The sequence below is a fragment of the Chelonoidis abingdonii genome, chromosome 1, assembly GCF_003597395.2.
Source record: "Chelonoidis abingdonii isolate Lonesome George chromosome 1, CheloAbing_2.0, whole genome shotgun sequence".
In the NCBI taxonomy this organism is placed as follows: Eukaryota; Metazoa; Chordata; order Testudines; family Testudinidae; genus Chelonoidis; species Chelonoidis abingdonii.
The window spans coordinates 17,936,545-17,956,814 of NC_133769.1; the positions used below are offsets into that span (position 1 = coordinate 17,936,545).

General features: G+C 43.7%; 1 protein-coding gene across 1 annotated transcript in view; it reads left to right on the plus strand.

Moving 5' to 3' along the window:
- Nucleotides 1-20,270, plus strand: part of ELAPOR2 (endosome-lysosome associated apoptosis and autophagy regulator family member 2) — a 152,129-nt gene that overhangs the window by 113,028 nt on the left and 18,831 nt on the right. The window contains exons 9-16 of the mRNA XM_032765808.2: nt 8,719-8,899; nt 9,591-9,719; nt 11,853-11,943; nt 13,565-13,667; nt 14,203-14,340; nt 17,050-17,313; nt 17,978-18,151; nt 19,667-19,856. Of these exons, the coding sequence (XP_032621699.1) occupies nt 8,719-8,899; nt 9,591-9,719; nt 11,853-11,943; nt 13,565-13,667; nt 14,203-14,340; nt 17,050-17,313; nt 17,978-18,151; nt 19,667-19,856 (1,270 nt within the window). The remainder of the gene's footprint in view (nt 1-8,718; nt 8,900-9,590; nt 9,720-11,852; nt 11,944-13,564; nt 13,668-14,202; nt 14,341-17,049; nt 17,314-17,977; nt 18,152-19,666; nt 19,857-20,270) is intronic.

A 20,270-nucleotide genomic window follows, 5' to 3' on the forward strand; every position in this document is an offset into this window, starting at 1 on the left:
CTCAGAACAGGTACACAATGCCACCAAGCAGATGAAGAACAAGACAGCAGGTCTAGATGAGATCCCCTCTGAAATCTTTAAAGATGGTGGACCAGAGCTAATTTGGCACTTTTACCTGCTTATCCTTAAAATCTGGATAAGGGAGGTGATGCCCAGTGAAACGAGGGATGCCCTGATTGTCACCCTCTTCAAGAAAGGGGATAAAGTGGATTGTGAAAATTATCGTGATATCTCCCTCCTAGCCATTGCAGGCAAAGTTCTGGCGTGGATCCTTGCAACCTGCCTTCTTCCCCATCAGAAGAAATTTTACCAGAGTCACAGAGTGGTTTCTGACCATGTCATGGAACAGTGGACATGATCTTTGCAGCACGGCAGCTGCAAGAAAAGTGTTGGGAGCAAAACCGACCACCTGTATATGGCTTTTATTGATCTAACTAAAGCCTTTGATTCAGTGAATCGCTGTGCCCTCTGGACTGTAGTCTCTAAGATTGGATGTCCTGATAAATACATCAATGTCCTAAAATTGCTTCATGATAACATGAATGCAACTGTTCTGAAGAGCCCTGGCTCCCAGAGTGAACCTTTCTTTCAAAAGTAACCTCTTTCTAATGACTTAGTAAATTAATAGCATTTACCACTACACTCAAGGTAGCAGGCTGTAATTGTGGTCTCCTGCAGATTGCTCTGTAATAGATCTGTGAAATTCAAGTCCGTCCTCAAGGCTCACTTGCTTTGATTAGCCTCCCAACGCCGACCTCTGAGTCCACCACTGTTGCCTTCTTGATAACTTCTCCCTTAAACTACTATCAAATGAACTCATCACAATTACATTTCAGGGTCTAGAGTGTATAAACAAGTCATTGTCTGTATGAAATTTTGGTTTGTATTGATTTTGCTAGTGCTTTTTATGTAGCTTTTTGTAAAACTTGGCAAATATCTAGATGAGTTGATGTACCCTCTGGAAGACCTCTGCTTACCCCTGGTTGAGAACCACTGTCCTAAGGGACTGCTCCAAAGCCTGTTGAAGTTAATGGAAGTCTTTCCATGAGCTTGAGGTTTTCAAAAGGGTCTAAGGGATTTAGCCACCCAATTCCCATTGGGTTTCATTGACTTTCTCCTATGAAAATCCCAACCTGATTGGCTAAGTTTGTATGCACATTGAGTTCAACAGGATTACTTGTGGGTGTGATGTTTACTCAGTTGCATGGAGTCTTTATACAAGAGCTAGTGGTAGTAGTAGTTTATTTTAAATGACATGCATACCTGCTCCGAAATAACAATATGCTGGCAAATCCTTAAGGCCATGGCAACTGCACTGCAGCTTAGAACACAAAAAGGGCTGCATATTTACCTTGGATTTCCCCTATTACTATGTGGCAGTTATCTTCTATTGTGACAGTCATCTCCAGAGAGGTAAAGAGAGACGTACGTGAAATCAGTAGCCTATAATTTAAAGTGCTGCCAAACTGAATCCTGTATATATTTTTCCACTTTGGAACCTATCTACTTTTCTGCTCTTGAGCTATTGAATCTTTATCAGCCTAATCCAATGCCTAATGCATTAGTTTTCAAACTGTGGGGCATGCCTCCCTCCTCCTCCTCTTCTCCCCCCTCCTCCCCAGGGTGGGCACAAGGTTAATGTGGGGGGAGGTGGGAGACCTGACTGGTTAAGAATTTATTCTTGTTTCTTCAGTAATAAGGATTCGTCTCACTAGCTGAGTCTCCTGCTTCAAGTCCAGCAGGCTGGAAGAACAAAAAGGAAAAAGAATCAGAGGAGGAGGAGAGAGCAGAAGGAGGGGGAGGGAAAAGTAGCGGAAAGAAGGGGAGTGAGAAAAGAATGACAGGGAGAAAGGAAAACCTAAGCCAAGGAAAGTGCAGAGAGCAACAACAAATCCAGATTTGGGGCTCTGTTGGCCAAAGCATCTGGAAATCCCTACCCCAGCCCTTGTCCTGTCTTGGAGAGGAGAGTCGAACTTTGTCATATCCGCCAAAGTGAGAGCAGGGGTGCCAGCTATCATTGCTGGCCATCCCAAGGCTGCGCTCTGGGTTAACAGGCCAATCAATTTTCCAGCAGCGCTAGCCTGGCCAGGGGTAAAGGGCCTGACCTCTACCCATTCTTCCTGTCCTTGGTTACCCCTTGGCGGCCAATCTTCCTTACCCTAGGGCCTATGAGTGTGGGTGACTGCAGCTCTTCCAGTGTTTGAAGCAAGGGACCATATGGGGACTGCCCAGAAGAGTCAATGTGTTTCAGACCTGGGTCTGTGTTTGTAGCTAGCAAGTGTGTCTGGCACAACAAGACAGGGTTCTGGAGTCCCAAATTGGCAGGGAAAGTAGGGGCAGAAGTAGTCTTGGCACATCATTTGGCAGCCCCAACGGGGCTTCCATGATCCAGCCTGTCACAGTGGCGTAGTCAAGCAGGATCTGTGCACAGCTGATTGCTTTGAGATACTGGTAGTGATTTTAAGTGAGTTTTGGGTGTGGTGGTTGGAGAACAGACAAAATGGTTACTGGTTTGTTATTTTCTGTTTGCTTATGTCGGGGAAGGGAATAGAGGCAGGAAAATCAGCAACATGAGTGAGAGCGAGGCTCAGAAAAAGCTAGAACTGCCCAGGTTGCAAATGGCTGAGAAAGAAAATGAACATAAAAGACTGATGGAATTAAAATAAATGGAAATTAATGCAAAAACAGCTAGGGATGAGGCTGCCCACAAAAGAGCTATGGAGGCAGAGGCAGCCAGAGAGGAGGCTGCCCATAAAAGAGCCCTGGAATTAAGAGACAGAGAAATTCAGTCCCAGAAGCATGAACTGGCTGTTATAGAGTAGAAGAGACAAAACCCTTCAGCTGCTGGTTCCACTTTCCCTAAAATCCACAAATGGGAGCGACTGTGTTCACAGTATGATGAATCCAGCGACATTGCCGAATATTTCATCTCCTTGAGAGACTGTGCACCCTCCATGCTATCCCCTATCATCAAAAGATGAACACATTGATAGCAAAATTGACTGGAAGAGCTCTGGACATATTCAATAAGATGCCTATTGATCATGCTTTAAACAATGGTAAATTTAAGGAACTTGTTTTGAAACTGTTTCAGGTTACACCTGAAACCTACAGAGTTAAATTCAAGAGTCCTAAGAGGAGATCTGGATTGAGTAATGTGGCTTATGTAAATGAAATGAGAGATTTGGTAGATAAGTGGGTGAGGGGGAAAGGCATTACAAGCTTTGAAGGAATGTGTGATTTGGTTACTGAGGAACAGTTCCTGAATATATGCAATGATGATGTAAAACAGTATTTGTGGGACAAAAAGGTGATTGCAGTGGGTGAATTAGCTGTATTTGCAGATTCTTATGAGCAAGGACAAGCTGCAATTCAACATAAACCACTGGCAGATGGGTACAGGGTTGGGGGAAAGCAAAACCACCGTTTTACCCCTGGGAAAAGGAGGCTGGGCGTTTACCTCCCCATTCCCCTATTACTTGTCACAAATCTCCTATACAAGCAGAGGAACCCAAAAGGTGCTATCATTGTAAATCCACTGAGCACCTGAGGAATAACTGTCCTTGGCTAAGAGGGAACAAGCAGCAGGTAACACATGAAGCTGCTGCTTCTTAGAGCCCGGCTGCTGCCTCTTTCCACACCGGATTTGTAAAGGTTGCTTCTACCCAACCAAGCAGTGAGCATATGCATGCTGTTAATCTAAATGGAAAATCACGCACTGGATTGAGAGATACAAGGGCTGAGGTTTCTGTGATCAGGAGGGACCTGATCCAGGACAAGGATTTGTTGCCAGGAAAAATGGCAGAATTAGAACTGGTGGGAGGTTACAGAGTCCTTGCACTTTTAGCTGGAAACTGGTTGGTTGCAGCCTGAGCTAACAATTGCACACAATTTTGCACCGTTTCTACTGGGGAATGATTTCTTTAATGTGGCTGTAAGGGACCATGGAAGAGTTTGTTATGGCCTAGCTAGGGCTTATCGCCTTCTCAAGGACAGGTTACTAGAGGATGCAGCATACCAGTTTATTCTGCTTGTAACCGGTTAGAACCGCTTAGCATGGGAAGCCCCTGTGTGTATGGGGAAGTGCAGAAAGCCCCTGGCCGCAGGCCAAGGGGGGCGGCCATGGCTGATGGAAAGCCCCAAATTGCATAGGCATGAGCTGCTTTGCATGGTATTAGCATGTTGCTATAATTGCCACAGGGTGCCTTTTTGCTTTGGACTTCGTTCCCCGTCTCTGTGACAGCAACGCTTGGAGTCCCCGTTGCGGGTGTGTCATGTTACCTTCATTAAAGCCAAATAACTCACTGTGTGCGTGGGCCTCGTCCTTGCAGAGCACTAAGGCACGTAACATGGCAGAATCTGTCCCAGGGTTGGTTAACAGTGAGAAGAAATCTTGTGCTAAAAGCCTCGGGGGGAGGGGATGGTGAAGTCACATGGACTGCTCGGGGAATAGGAGGGTGTCTCTTAGATTCCTCTGTAGCAGTAAAGAATGCAGCTTTGGGGACAGGGATGGTTGTAACTAGTTCCTGTAGCCCAGGGGCTCCTGGCAAGTCCCAGAGGGAGGGGCTGGACAAAGCCAGCTCTTGTCCCATGATCATCTGCCCAGGGGAGGGGAATGTTCTACCTTGCAGCAGGGAGCCCACCCCAGCTGCTGACTGCCAGGAAGTTGCAGGTCAGCAGAGGACAGGGCCTGCCCTGGGGTGCACAGAGACATGTATCCCAAAGGTGGAAGTTGGGGGTCGCTGTGGTGGAAACAGACCCCAGGGACTCTGTAGCTGGAAGCAAGCCCAACCTGAGGGAAGTGGTGGTGGTGGTGGGATTTTGCTGGCCAAGGAAAGGTCTGTCATAGCTGGTAGCTATGATCCCACAGCTGGACCACGGTCAGCTTCCCTTTTGGGGACGCAGGAGTGTCTGACCCAGAGGGGATCCCACAGAGGGAAGCCCAGACAGAAGGTGAGGGGGGACCGGAGAGTCCACCCACCTTTTGTAGGGAGGCTCCTTCCCAGAAGGAGGGTGAAAAATCTGCATTTAAGATGCCAGACCCCTCTCCTGTGGATCATGGTTTAAGGGAAAACTGGGGGTGAGATCTCCTGGAGGTGAGAGCCCCTCCAGCTAACCTTTTGGGAACAGAAAGTGGGGTGTCCAAAGGGGTCTTACCAATCCAGAGCACTCCACTGAAAGATGTTCCTGCTGTGCTTGTAAGAGATAAAACTGTTTCTTCAATGCAGGAGGGAAAAAATCTCTGCATGGGTAAAGCTTCACAAGGGAGTGGGGTCCAGCCCAGAGAAATTCCAGAGGGAGAGGGGCTGAGGACAGGCATGTTTGCAGTACACCCTTTCCTTGCCAAAGCCTCAAACACATGCCTGAATTAAAAGCCTTCTCCAAAGAAGCAGAAGAATCTGCATCAGGGCACCTATCATGGTACACAAAGGAAGTGAAAAAGGTAATAGACACAAAACAAGCCAAATTGTGTGAATAGAGTGTAATGGGTTGGATCACAGAAACCCCCTTGGGGCTGCCAACTGATGCACCAAGACTACTTCTGCTCCTGCTTTCCCTGCCAGCCTGGGACTCCAGCACCCTGTCTTGATGAGCCAGACATGCCAGTCTGCTCCAACACAGACCCAGGGTCTGAACCATGTGCCCCAAAACTGCAGACTTAACTGAAAGCAACTTAAGAAGTGTTCCTGTCCATAACACTCAGATGCCCAACTCCCAGTGGGGTCCAAACCCCAAATAAATCCCCAAAACTCATAGATTGTTCACCCTCTATAACGCTGATAGAAAGAGATGCACAGCTGTTTGCCCCCCCAGATATGATTAAATAACCCAGAGTCTGTATTAAATAAAAGTGATTTTATTAAATACAGAAAGTAGGATTTAAGTGGTTCCAAGTAATAGCAGACAGAACAAAGTGAATTACCAAGCAAAATAAAATAGAACACGCAAGTCTATATCTAAGAAAACTGAATACAGATAAAAACCTCACCCAGTAAGCTTCCTTTTACAGACTAGTCTCCTTCTAGTCTGGGTCCAACAATCACTTACACTGCCTTACACTGTCCTTTCTTCCAGTTTCTTCCAAGTATCCTTGGGAGTGGGAGGCTATCTCTTTAGCCAGCTGAAGAGAAAATGGAGGGGTCTCCCAGGGGTTTAAGTAGACTTTCTCTTGTGGGTGGAGACCCCCTCCTCTCTCCTATTCAAAGTCTAGCTCTAAGATGGAGTTTTGGAGTCACATGGGCAAGTCACATGTCTATGCATTACTGAGTTTCTTACCAGGCAAGCCACATTCTTGGGAAAGCTCCGATGTGGATTGGTGTCTTTGAGTTCATTGTTAGCTTAAGTGGGTCTTGATTGGGCACTTAATTTGCACATTCCTTTCTCAAGAAGCTGACCAAATGCTTTACTAAGGCTTCTTAGAAATCAAGCAAGGATACAGCCAATATGCCTAACTTCAAGTACAAAAATGCTACATGCATACAAATAGCAGGAATGTATTCAGTAGCTCATAACCTTTACATAAATATGTAACATGGCATATGTGGCATAAAACATATTCCAGTTATAACATATATACATTCATAAGCATATTCCCATGAACCTTATGGGGTATACCGTCACACACAGCCTGTCTGCCATAGATTTGCTGTTAATCTTGTGTCTTTTGCTACTTCATCTATGGGTCAAGACAAAGGAGTTAATACTAACGGTAAACCTTTTAAAGATGTGGGACATACCTGATTTGTGGAAGAAACTGTTGTACATGCTAGGGATCGTGACAAGACAGTCCCACAATCATGTTACCCTTCAGCTTATACCTGTAAAGAGGCTGGAAGCTTGGCACAGCAGCAAAAGCATCTAATGTAATGTGTGACTCTTGAGATGGTAGCTGAGCTTTGCATGGACTCAAGTCTGCTCATGGGAGATCGAATAGCACAGTCTGAGCTGTATGTCAAATGAACAAATAAAATTTCACTGCACATAAGTCAATCCTGTGGATTCAGGAAAAGGCAGCTCGTGCTACCTGATCTCATTTCCCTTCTAAACATGTGTTCACTGAAAGGATTGGAGAGAAATTCAGAATTTTTCAAAGTATAGGCAAGTCTTGAGATAATGTTCAGCTTGTGAAGTTCTCATATACAAATGCCTCAAAATACACTCAGTTTTCAAAATGAGGCAGGGGAAGGAAGTATTCTTTGTATGTGTTCTTTACACAGAGTATCCCAAACACTTCACAGAAAAAAGTCAATAAAATGCTTCAGGGAAAATAGAAAGTGTTTGTTTTTAAAGCCCGGTTTAAAAAGGGAAAGTGATTAAAACCAACATGTTCAAATTGGAAGTCAATGGAGATCTGCTGCGGTGCCTAAAAAAATTCAACCAACTAAGGCCTGATCCAAAGCACATTGAAAAGACAGACTGATATCAGTGGGTTTTGAGTCAGGCCCATATTGATGGGAATGGCAGTCAGAGATAACTGATATTTGTTTGTTAATAGAAGAGAAACGTACTTTCAGCTGATTTGTAGCCATCAAATTATGCACATGGACAGCCTATGTAACTGCGATCTTATTACTGTTACTTTCATCCTTTCCTCATGTTGCTTATTACACTCACTTTCTGCATCTAGTTTTAAATTATATCGTAAGCTCATCAGAGGAAGGTTGTAGATTCTTATGTGTGTGTACAGCACCTTGCACAGTGGGATGCTGATCTTGATTTGGGCCTTTGCATGCTACTGCAATACAAAAAATGAATAATAATAATAATTAATAAAAACAGATGCTTGTCCTCTTGAAAATCAGGTCACTTATTTTGGTGCCTCGCTATGGATTTAGGCTCCTGTCTTCAGGCATCCACGATGGAAGCTGATGGCTTCCATGTGTAGGAGGAAATGGGGCAGGGAAAGAAAGCTCCAGATATGGCATCCAAAGTGCAAGAGAGGCCCCCTACTTCCAGTGGTGAAGAACCCTAACTTATGGGAGGGGATACAGAGAAGCGTAAGGCAGAAGGAGGCTATGAGATCATGGGATTAGAGCGGAGAGAGTGCAAGGAGAGTTTATAATGAAGGTGACAGAGGGATGGGGTGATGCTACTGGCATGAGAAAACAGTCTGTGCTATTGGATCTGCTGGAGGTTAGAGTGTGGGGATTCAGGAAGCCTAGCGCAGGTGATTGCAGTAGTCCTTGTGTGATTGCTTTCAGCAGTGTGAACCTAGCAGTTTTGTCAAATGACCCAGGGATGAGTGTGGGGGTGTGTGAACTTGTGTGCAAGTATGTGAGTGTCTGTGTGCAAGTGTGTATGATAAAATGACATCCCACCCTGTCAGACTCTCCTTTATCTGCCTGTCTTGACTCGCTCAGCTCCTGTCTGTACCATAACTTGCTCCTACTGAATGCTTCAGGCACTGAATCCTTCTCCTAGGTAAAAAGTTCTTTTTCCCATGTTTCCGACTTCACTAACACTCTTCACAGTCAAACTTTTGCTCTTATGGCTTAAAATCTTGGAGTCCTCTGTGACCCCAATCTCCTCTCTCCTCCCATGACTCCCTTGGATTCACTTAACATTATTGTCCAAAACTCTCTGGTTTTCATTTTGTCATGTCTGGGTCCCACTGAAAACATCCAGTGCCTTCAGGTGAACATTAATTAGGAACTTAACCAGCTTTGAGTCCTAATGCCATCTAATCTAATGTGTGACTCAAATACCTTTCAATTTCAGACTCAGCTAATGTACAAATGGATAGAGCCTAAAATCTGCAGGGAGGATCTTCCTGAAGCGTTGAAACTGCCTCCTTCTGGAGAGAAGAAGGATTGTCCGCCATGCAACCCTGGGTTTTACAACAATGGATCATCTTCCTGCGCGCCTTGCCCTCAGGGCATGATTTCGGATGGAACAAAGGGTATGAGGTCTATTATCTGGTGAATACACCATCTCAATAACTTATGGCAGTTAGACACCTGCAGACTTTTCTGGAGGCTGTCACTTATTTGTGTGTGGCCTACATTTCTGTGACGTGTCCCTGTCAGTCAGTGTTCTGGTCTGTAAAATAGATATTGGTTAAATGACATCGGAGCGGGATTGGGGAAGGGAGGGAGAGATGGAGAACATGAAGAACAGGAGTGTCCCAGTTGATCCCCAGAATGCTTTGTTGTAATGTATTGCTGCCATTATTTACTGTGATGTCTCCTGGATATGTCTCTTGGCTGGTATGCACATATTTAAAGTTATTTTTTAAGCTCTCTGAGAATGGAATCATAACCATTCCAGACAAAACATTCCATCTAGTCCATCCCTCTCCTGGTGCCTGTTTGTTCCCTACAGTTCATTAGTCCAGGTAATCTGATTCAAAGTATCATCCGCAATGAGGCCTCTGTCATTCCAGCTGAGAGAAAGTTCTACAGGTCTGATTCTGTGTGGTCATTGGCTGTTCATTTTTAAAGGGATTAATTGTTTCTTTTGAACTGTGTCTTCAGATTTGCTCACAGCTGCCCTGAATGAAACACTAATGGTTATGGAGTTTTTTTAAAGCGCTGTGTTTGATATTCGCTTATTATGTGTAATTTTCTTTTCCTGCCTTTCTCTTTCTGTAGAATGCAAGGCCTGCCCTGCTGGGACTGAACCAGCTCTCGGGCTTGAATATAAATGGTGGAACGTTCTGCCAGTCAATATGAAGACTTCTTGTTTTAATGTTGACAATTCAAAGTGTGATGGAATGAATGGTGAGCCCGTCTTTCTATCTTGTCTGTCTTTCATGAGTGCCACTCACCATAGTATTTGAGTGCCTATTCCAGTGAATATATGTACTTTATGCAGTTCATCCCAACATGCTGCTCCTTTTCTTCCTCTCACTGCACAAGGATTTGATACCTCTAATAGACATAAAACTTGTTGAATACCAAAAAGGAGAAAATAAATATCCTCAACTGGTGTAAACGTTTTGGCTCCGTAGCTCCAGGGAAGTCAGCACCAATTTATACCAGCTGAGAATCTGGTCCATAGTACAGTGTTATGCATCTAATGGTCTATATTAGAAAAAAAAGTCCTCTCCGAGTTCTATTTTTGGTTCTTTCCATTTGTGTCTTACCTAATGCTTCATGATCACTGTGACTTTCAAGGATATTTTATTGGTGTTTTTGGAAACATACAAAGTTTTCAATCTTTGCGTCAAGCCAGCCTAGTTCCTTCAAAGCAGTCTCCCTGCATGTGTGCTGAGATGGCAGCAAAGAGCTATCACAGGACCGCTGTGAAAATACTCCTGTTCAAAAATTTTCCAACCCATCCTTCTATTAGTGCCTATGAGGAATTGTTCTTGTTCTGTATAAGGGTCCTGGTGAACAGCTATTCTCCATTTTACATGCTAAAACTGCTAGAATGATGTAATTCAGTCCTTGATTCAGCAAAGCACAGAAACGCGTGCTTAACTTCAAGTGCTTACATGCTTTGCCGAATAGGGATGGACTTCCACAGATTTGTAGATTTTGAAGGACATTATGATCATGTAGTCAGACCTCTTGTATGTCACACTCCGTAGAATTTCAATTGTTTTGATAAATCATGACTTCATGGTAATATTTGCATGTGAAATTGACAATTAATAGCTAACTTCCAGGAGATGCAAGAGAATGATGGGCTATTACCCCTCCCCCCCCCAAAAGATTTTGGAGTCATTGTGGATAGTTCTCTGAAAACATCTGCTCAATGTGCAGCGGCAGTCAAAAAGCATAACAGAATTTTAGGAACCATGAGGAAAGAGATATATAATAAGACAGAAAATATAATGCCACTATATAAAGCCTCCACATCTTGAAAACTGCATACAGTTCTGGTTACCCCAAAACAAAGAAGAAATATTAGACTTGAAAAAGCTATAGAGAAGGGCAACACAATTGATTATGGATATGGAAGCTGTTCCATACAAGGACTGATTTAAAAAGACTGGAACTGTTCAGCTTAGAAAAGAGGTGACTAAGGGGATGGGGGGAATATGATAGAGGTCTTTAAAATCATGAATGGTGCGGAGAAAGTGGGAAGTGTTATTTACCCTTTCACATAACACAAGAATCATGGGTCACCTAATAAAATTAATACGCAGGAGGTTTAAAACAAACATAAGGAAGTACTTCTTCACACAATCAAACAGTGGAATTCATTGCGAGGGGATGTGAAGGCCAAAAGTATAAGTGTGTTAAAAAAAAAAGAATTAGATAAGTTCATGGAGGATCGGTCCATCAGTGTTTATTAGCCAAGATGATCAGGGATGTAACCCCATGCTCTGGGGGTCTCTAACTTTCTAACTGTCAGAAGCTGGGACTGGACAACAGGGGATGCATCATTCAATAATTGCCCTGTTCTATATCAGAGGGGTAGCCGTGTTAGTCTGGATCTGTAAAAGAAGCAAAGAGTCCTGTGGCACCTTATAGACTAACAGACGTGTTGGAGCATGAGCTTTCGTGGGTGAATACCCACTTCGTCGTGGGTATTCATGTAGTGGAAATTTCCAGAGGCAGGTATAAATATGCAAGCAAGAATCAGGCTAGAGATAACGAGGTTAGTTCAGTCAGGGAGGATGAGGCCCTCTTCTAGCAGTTGAGGTGTGACCTGTTCTGTTCATTTTCTTTGAAGCACCTGGCACTGGCCATTGCTGGAAGACAGGATACGGGGCTAGATGGACCATTGGACGGACCCAGTACAGCCATTCTTAAAACAGTTTATTAGGACTTTAAAATTTAGTCTAAAGATTTTTTTTAAATAATATATTTACTAAATAATTTTGAAAAGTACATTATATAGAGAGACTTGCATATTTAAATAAACTAACTGTTTCTTGTATAAAAATGGCCTTTCCTTTGCAGGCTGGGAGGTGGCTGGTGATCACATCCAGAGTGGGGCAGGGGGCTCTGACAATGATTATCTTATCCTGAACCTGCATATTCCAGGATTTAAGTAAGGAACATAGTTTCTTTGTCAATTTTTCTTGTATTTTTCCTCTTGTACTGTTTCACGTTGGCTCATGCTTGGAATACAATGGAAAGAAAGTTACTATGGGCTAGTCAGCACTAGAAGCGATACAGTGGTAGAGCTGCACCGATGCAGCTGCGCTGCTGTAGTGCATCTGGTGAAGATGCTCTATGCTGACAGGAGAGAGCTCTCCCATCAGAATAATAAATCCTCCTCTACGAGAGGTGGGAGTTATGTCAGTGGAAAGAGCTCTCCTGCCAACATAGCACTGTCCACACCGGTAGTTAAATTGGTGTAACTTATGTTGCTCAAAGGGATGGTTCATTCATACTTCTGAGTGACATAACTTACACTGATGTAAGTGGTAGCATAGACCAAGCCTGATTCTCCAGTACTACATCATCCATAAGTAACTCATTATCCAGTATTTTATTGTGATTGGGACTGTTGACAACATAAGCCTTGAATCTGCAATCAGGTTTCTTCTTACAGCTGTATGAAGTAAAGTCATTGCACATGATAACAGGATCAGGGCCTTGGCCAGCGACTAAGGGCCATATTGTGCTCTCACTTTGGCTGGAGCAAATCAGGTGCAATTCCATTGAAGTTAAACCAGTGAGATCTGAATCAGGCCCTAGGTTGTGAGCCTGCAGAGCTTACTTTCATAAGCAATCCTACTGAAGTCAGCGGTGTGATGTATTCCCATACACAACGAGCAGTCATATGACTGACTTTTATTTTAGATTAAGGGATAACAACAAACAAGAAAGGCAAAATAAAAGTCTCCAACAGACAGATCACAGTGTCTCTGAATGTGTGTGTGTCCTCTCTGACATGCTCAATCAGCTCTCGCTCAATCAGCTCTCCTTCACTAGGAGGAAAGGTGTTGTTGAACATGTGATGGATTTGCAAACCAAGGGACTACAACTCCCATCAGCCCCCTCTCCACCGTACATCCCCTTTCTCCTGGCTATGCAGGGATTATGTTTCCCATCAGTCTCCTCCTCATGCACTTTCCTCTTCCCATGGCCAGGTAGGGAGGAAGGTCTGAAAGGGGAAGTGGCCAACCTCTGTTTGGAGGCAAGAGCCACATGGCAGCAGGAAGCTGGAGAGAAGCCCCAGGAACTGTGGGCAGAACTGCATGTGGAACAGGCTGTGGCTGCCAGACCTCGCAGCTAGGTGCAGATCTGCATGAGACTTATAGGGAGCAGCAGTAGCTGGGCAGGAAGCCAGTGCAAAGGGGCCCAATGAGAGACATTAACTGAGCCTGCTTGGAAACCTGCAAATGCTTTTTTGCTTAAATAGAGACTGGGCTGGAGAGGGCACCCCAGGCATTAGGCCTGAAGAGCCCTGACAGCTGACTGGACTGCCCCAGGGATCCAGACAGGTAAAACTGTATGTTCGTTGTGAAAAAATAATAAAAAATCACCCTCCACCCCCGAATTGAAGTAGTGATACCAGTACAAAACCCAGTTACATTAGGACAGGTTTCATGTGAGTGAATTTCTTGACCTCTCTTGTTGATTAAAAAAACCAATCGGCATAATTGACTGCTAGGTGTCCTTAGAGCACCTGTTAAATATTTCATTTCCTGTCTGTTAAACAGACCTCCAACATCGGTGACAGGAGCAACCGGGTCAGAACTAGGACGAATTAGTTTTATTTTTGAGACCATCTGTTCTGCAGATTGCGTGATGTACTTTATGGTGGTAAGTGAGACCTCTGTCTGTATGGCAGAAGGATATGATCTTGGTCTTCCACATATCTCTTTCATAGTTGTATATGGGCATGAATTAGCTGCGCTAGGTTTATTATCACTAAGAGTAACTGTGGCATTAGTTTAATATCTGCTGTGTCCTTGTAGGGGTATTTATCTGATGCTCTAGCAAGGCTTCTCCATCACTCATGGTAATAATCCTGTTCTTTTCTGCTGTCTGCTTATTTTAAAAGAATATGAGAAAGGACTAAATTCTGCGTCATTCAATTCATTGGCAAAACTCCCATTGACTACAATATGATCGGGGTTTTGACCTTTCAAGTATAGTAGTATCATGGTTCAGGATATAGGGCATGGGAATTGCACTCAGAAAAGTTAAGTTCTATTCCTGATTTTTGCCACTCATCCACTGTGTAATTCTGGGGAGTCGCTAAGGCCTCATAGCTATTACTGTAACACACTGGCATTTAATATTTCACAGCTTCATTCCACAGTATTGTTTTTAATTCTACTATGTACATTTTTAGGATGTTAATAGAAAAAACACGAATGTGGTGGAATCCTGGGGGAGGACGAAGGAGAAACAATCTTACACTCACATTATCTCCAAAAATGCTTCCTTCACATTCACATGGGCCTTCCAGAGGACAAACCGGGGCCAAGATGTAAGTATTAGATGCTTGCTTTAAGTCCAGTATTTAACAACATAGCCTTCTCTTGACATTTGCTCGAAGGGCCCAGAACTCCCACTCCACTCCAGCTTGTTTCTCAGTTCATTTATAGAGGAAGCTGGCAGATGGTAGATCTCCTGTCCAACTTAACTGTCCACTTTCTGCCATCTGAATTTGTGGTTGTGGATGTTTCAGACTTCCAATAGTGGCTGAGTAGGGAGATGGAAAGTGGATGGGTAAAAAAGAAGAAATGACAGAAAATAGCGAGGAGCTGGAAAAGTTGAGTACATTTCTGAAAGCAAAAGATCTTGGGCGATCTCCAAAAAAGGTTAATAATGATCCAGTTGACTCCCCCTTATTGGAAGGGATGTCCCTCATTTCAGATCCAAATTTGCTTCCATCTGACACAAAGTAGGTGTTGTCTTGCTTTTGTAATGGTAAAGAGTGACATGAAAAATGCTGAATTGGGAAATTGAGGAGAGAGAAAATGTTATGAGCATAAGCTTCCTGCGCTTGCACTTGTACATTGTCCATCCTGTTATGTCTTTCTCAGCACCTTGCATTTGGGCCATGATTCAGCAAGGTACTTAAGCGCATGCCTAGCTTTGACCTTGGGAGCAGCTCCACTGGAAAAAGTGTGAAAGAACTGTCTGTGCAACTATTCTTGTGCTTGAAATTAGGCATCTGCTTAAGAACTTTGCTGAAATTGGGGCTTTTGGCTTTATCAGGTTTAGAGGCATGTTGGGGAAGCTCTAACTTGTGTGAGCAGCATCTACATTGCACTTAACCCAAGGTCCCCTTAACCCTGGCAGCATTAGGAGGCAGTCTTTATATACAGAAGAACTCTCCTTGCATAGATTAACCTCTGAAAGTAGCACAATGCTTTTCCTCAACGCACGTTATGTGTTAATAGTTGGTTCATCTCTTCCACCAAACTCAGCCCATTGAATAAACGTCTTCGTTGAGGATAACCCAAGGAAGATATCATTGTGTATTTATCTCTGAGTTTTCCTATGTTCTTTATAGGTTATTCTGGAGTAACAAGGCACTGTAACGCCATATATTGCCTCACATTCATAAGCCAACTGGTATTAAGACTTCCTCTGCCAATAGTCCTTTTGGGGTTTTCAAGATAGTTTCACTGATTGTGGCCTGGAGCCCAGTGTCCCAGGCAGCAACAGGGATAGTGAATCTTCCATATTTCTGTATAATCTACAACTGAGGCAGTTCTCCCACAATTTTCATTTCAATGTCCTTTTCCTACATTTTTGGTTAGATTTTAGTAATTGTGAGAACTGAAGGAGTTACTGCAATTAAGTGCCATAGTTTTCTGCTCTCTCCTCTTTTCCCGATTCCTGCATGTAGGACACCAGCAGATTGCTCCACTACTATTATAATGGCTCTTTCAGTCCATATTGACTAATTAAGGACCACTTCTATACCAAATATACATTGTTTCATTTATAATATAGAATAAACATGCACTGTTGGAATTAAGACCAAGTCGTCACCGTCAAACAACTGCTTGGTAGCTTATGTGAAATGAATTGGTAAAATGGTTCTTAGTAGACACAAAGCCACTATCATCAAGTTGGCACCATGGTTAGTAATATCAGTAGAGATAGGACTGACTCAATATGGAGACTAGTTCTCCATCGGGTACCTTGGTGATGTGATTGTGAGCAATCATTGCCAAGGTGCTGCCTTTTCTGAGGTAAAGGATTTAGCCTCCAGGTCTGTCAACCCAGCACAAAATTCACTTTAAACATTTTTTTAAACAGTCAAAAAAAAAAAAAAAAGACAGTCCCTTCCCTAATTTTCTTCAGCCTCAACACATGATTTAGCTAAACAAATCATTTCAGGTATGATCTTCTTATCCTTTAGACATGATTTTAGGAATTACATTTAGACCAGTCAGGTGCTGGTGAATTTAGTAATCTAGAATGAGGTGGAGGTGGAGAATGGCCAGGAGTTTTAGGCATTTGTCTCTCAGTTGAGTGAATGGTCTGAGCACGCACTGTTAGTCAGGAACTTCTGAGTTTTAGTCGTTGCTCTGAAGTTGTCTCTTTTTATGACCTTGAGCAGTGAACCTTCCTGCCTCAGTTTCCCCATCATTAAATGTGAACTACCAAGTCACTATTCAGAAAAGCATCTTAAGCAAGTGCTTAAGTGCCATTAAAATCAGTGGGACTTAGGCCCATTGTAAACCAGTGGGTAAACACACCAACTAGTGCATTAAATAACATTCTCAACAGCAGAACGATTTCAATCCCTTTACTTCAGGGTTAAGTTTCATTTTCCAAATCAAACCAGTTAAACCTAAATCCAAACAGACAAAATAGGCCCCTTCCCCTGACCCAGGCTCTCCTGGAAGAGCAGGTATCACTGATACCATACTCAACTAAGCTGCTTGTTGGCCTTTTATCTTAGTCTGCAAGTCACCTGTTCCTATCACCTGATCCCTTGCCTCAGCCCCATCACCTGAGACGCAGCTTATTAATCACAGATAACTCTCTTAAAGGGCCAATACCACCCTGTGACACATGTTGAAAGCTAACTATATGCTTAAATGTGTTCCCATATTTGGGGCCCTATTGCACAGAAGATGAGCATTCCGGATTCTGATTTTGCAAACCATAGGTGAACTATTTAATGTGTGACTTGAAAGTAGCTCTGGGGTTATTTTTCCTGCGCTTATTTCAGAGCAGGCAATTCATACACGACGTGGCAAAGATCTACTCGATAACAGTGACCAATGTGTTGGATGGAGTTGCCTCGTCTTGCCGGGCCTGCGCACTGGGGTCTGAACAGTCTGGGTCATCCTGTGTACCCTGTCCTTCTGGACACTACATTGAGAAGGAGACCAACCAATGCACGGAGTGCCCAGCCAACACATATCTGTCCATACATCAGGTGTACGGCAAAGAGTCTTGTATCCCATGTGGGCCTGGCAGTAAAAGCAACAAGGTACAGAGACTGAAAGAGATTTACCCTTGGCTAAAGGCAGAGATGGGAGGTTGTAATATAAGCACTCTAGGGGTAGGTCTTACTGCTTCACTGTAGAAATGCCACCAGGTTGCATGTCCTGCAGTGTAGTTAAAACCAATGTTTCATAGCTCTAAATTCATCCCTGGTGTAACTTCTGTTTGTGATGATATGCTATATTTGTGTTTCTGTGCAATGAAACCCCCGTCTAGTCCATCTCCAGGGATCGAACCCAGGACATTGGGATCCAAAAGCCCAAGCTTCTACTGGCTGACTGAAAGCACCAGATTCATTAGTGAACATGTAGTAGTAGACTCGTAAACTGCTGTATGTTATCTAGCTACTGTAGGGGACAAAGACCAACACTGGATTAATTGGGGTTACATACACTTGCCAATGCTGTCTGCTGACTGGAATTCTAGAATCACGTCAGATTGCGATATATTAGTGGTAGTCTACAGCAGATATAAGCTGTGGTTAAAATAGTTTGGAACAGGAGTGGGAGCTCTCACCTCACCAACCTAGGCAGAGGGGAATATGTGAGCCAGGGAGATAGGAGGGACTCTTCCTTTACTTTTAGCAGAGGAAGGGGAGTTGTTGGGGTCAGTAGCTCTCCTGTAATATTTATCTTCTCTCCTTCCCAAAGGACCATTCCACCTGCTTCAGTGACTGCACGTTCTCTTACCTCAGGGACAACCAGAGCCTGAATTATGACTTTACCAACCTCAGTGGAGTGGGGTCATTAATGAATGGACCCAGCTTTACATCCAAAGGGACAAAGTTCTTTCATTTCTTTAATATCAGTCTGTGTGGGAATGAGGTGAGTATTGGCTTTTGCAGGTGGGCGGGGAGAGCCTTACACTCGGCATTCGCATTTCCTGACATTGATACGTTGCAGTATCCCACTGGTCAGTTGGGACTTGATCTTGGGAGGTGCTAACAGTCCTTGGCTCCCTCAGCTACTTACAGAAATGGGCCCTGCATAGCACAAGCACTTTCCGGTGGACTTTGAATCCAGCCCCAAGTGAGGCTGCTGTATATGGCAGAATGATTCTCCGGTGAGGGCACAGGAGTGTTAAAGGCTGAATTGGTGCACAGAAATGGAGCTTGCTGACTCCGTAGCTTCACTGATTTTCCTTTGCTTTCACGCCGGGGGGTCTCCTAAAGCCAGTCATAAACCCGAGTTTTCGGCTGCTAACATGGTGTTCCACTGAGCTAGCAGCTGAGACTCTTTGTTATTGACTTCTTTCTTCATGGCCCCGGTGTTTCTGTCTATGGAGTCCCTTGATGCCCAGCTCTCTGCCACAGCTGTGCGCTTCCTGTGTCTGTACTTGACCTTTTGTTTTCAGACTTTTGGAGCAGTGGTGAAAAGTGTTTAATCGATGCAGTTGAAAACCAGGATTTCCAGCAATGGGGCTTAGTCTGAGTCTTGAAATGTACCGACACATGGCTAGTGTGGACCCTGATCTATCAAATCACTTAAGCCCAGGCATAAATGAAAGCATGTAAGTAGTCCCATGGATGTCAGTAATCCAGTGGGCCTAGCTGCATGCTTAAAATTATGCAGATGCTTAATTGCTTAACTGGATCAGAGTCTCAAGGCTCAGCCTTGTCAGCTGCTGAGCACTCTTCCTGATCCAGCAAAGCATGTAAGCACCGGTGTAACATTAAGCAGGTGAGTAGTCCCATCATCTTGGAGTGACACACTTGCTTTGAGTTAAGCCTGTGTTTAAGTGCATTGCTGGATCAGGAACATTAGCTTGCAGAATTGGGCCCTTTATGAGTAAATTGCTTTGTCCTTTGTTGCTGTTGCTCTAAAATTTTACTGTCAGTCTGCATGGAAGGATATGGATGACTCCATGAGACACTGACGTAGGCTTGTGGGCTAGAACCTAATATACATGCATTTATTCTTTGCATGCATTTATACTCTTTCAGAGAACAATTTTTCCAGATTAAACCCCAGTTAATGAGGTACTTTACATTGTATCATTATATGGCTAGGGGGAAAACGCTTTTCTTTTACAAGGCATTTTATTTTGCTTTTCAAATAAACACCATGTTGTCAAGATAAACCAATAAAGGTGCTTAGTATCACAGGTTCTGGATAATACATATGGGAATGCACAGGGGGTAGGTGACTAGCTGTTTCAGAATTTGCACCAGAATTTAATTGAAAGCTTCATGATGGGCAAAGTAATGTTGCATGTTTTCTCTTTCTTGATGACAGTTGCTAATGGGGAATCAGCACCCTCTATGTTTGCATCCCCTCCCTGACAAGGCTGCAAATCCTGCCAGAAGTTAACCCCTTCCCTTACTTGTTTAATATCCATAGGGAAAGAAGATGGCGATTTGCACAGACAATATAACAGATGTCACAGTAAAGGACATGGTAGCTGAATCAGAAGACTCTTCAAGTTTGGTGGGAACTTTTGTATGCCAGTCTACAATCATCCCATCAGACAGTAAGGGGTTCAGAACAGCACTGGCTCTGCAGTCCAACAGCCTTGCTGATACATTCTTAGGTACATGGTTTTGTGCCTTTTACTTTTTGTTCATGAGGAAGACTCTGTAGGCTGTTCAGCTGCAACTAAGAAAAAGGACAATATTGTGTTATGATCTAATCCTGCAAATCCTATGCGCATCAGTGGGGACTGCAGTGGTTTAGCCTCTCTGTGGAGAAGGCTCACTATTTATTAGTTTATACTTGGTCACTATTCTAGTGGTGCAGTTGAGACCAGTAAAGGGCTTTGTCAGCACTTACCCTGCAACCTGGCGTTCCTTACAGTGCTTTGCTGCTATAGCTTCTGAGCTGGGATGCTCACAGCCAGCTTGCAAGCGTATGGGTATGTCTACACTTAAACCACTACAAAGGTGCAGCTGCGCCACTGTAGCACTTCAGTGTAGACACTACCTATGCTGATGGGAGGAGTTCTCCT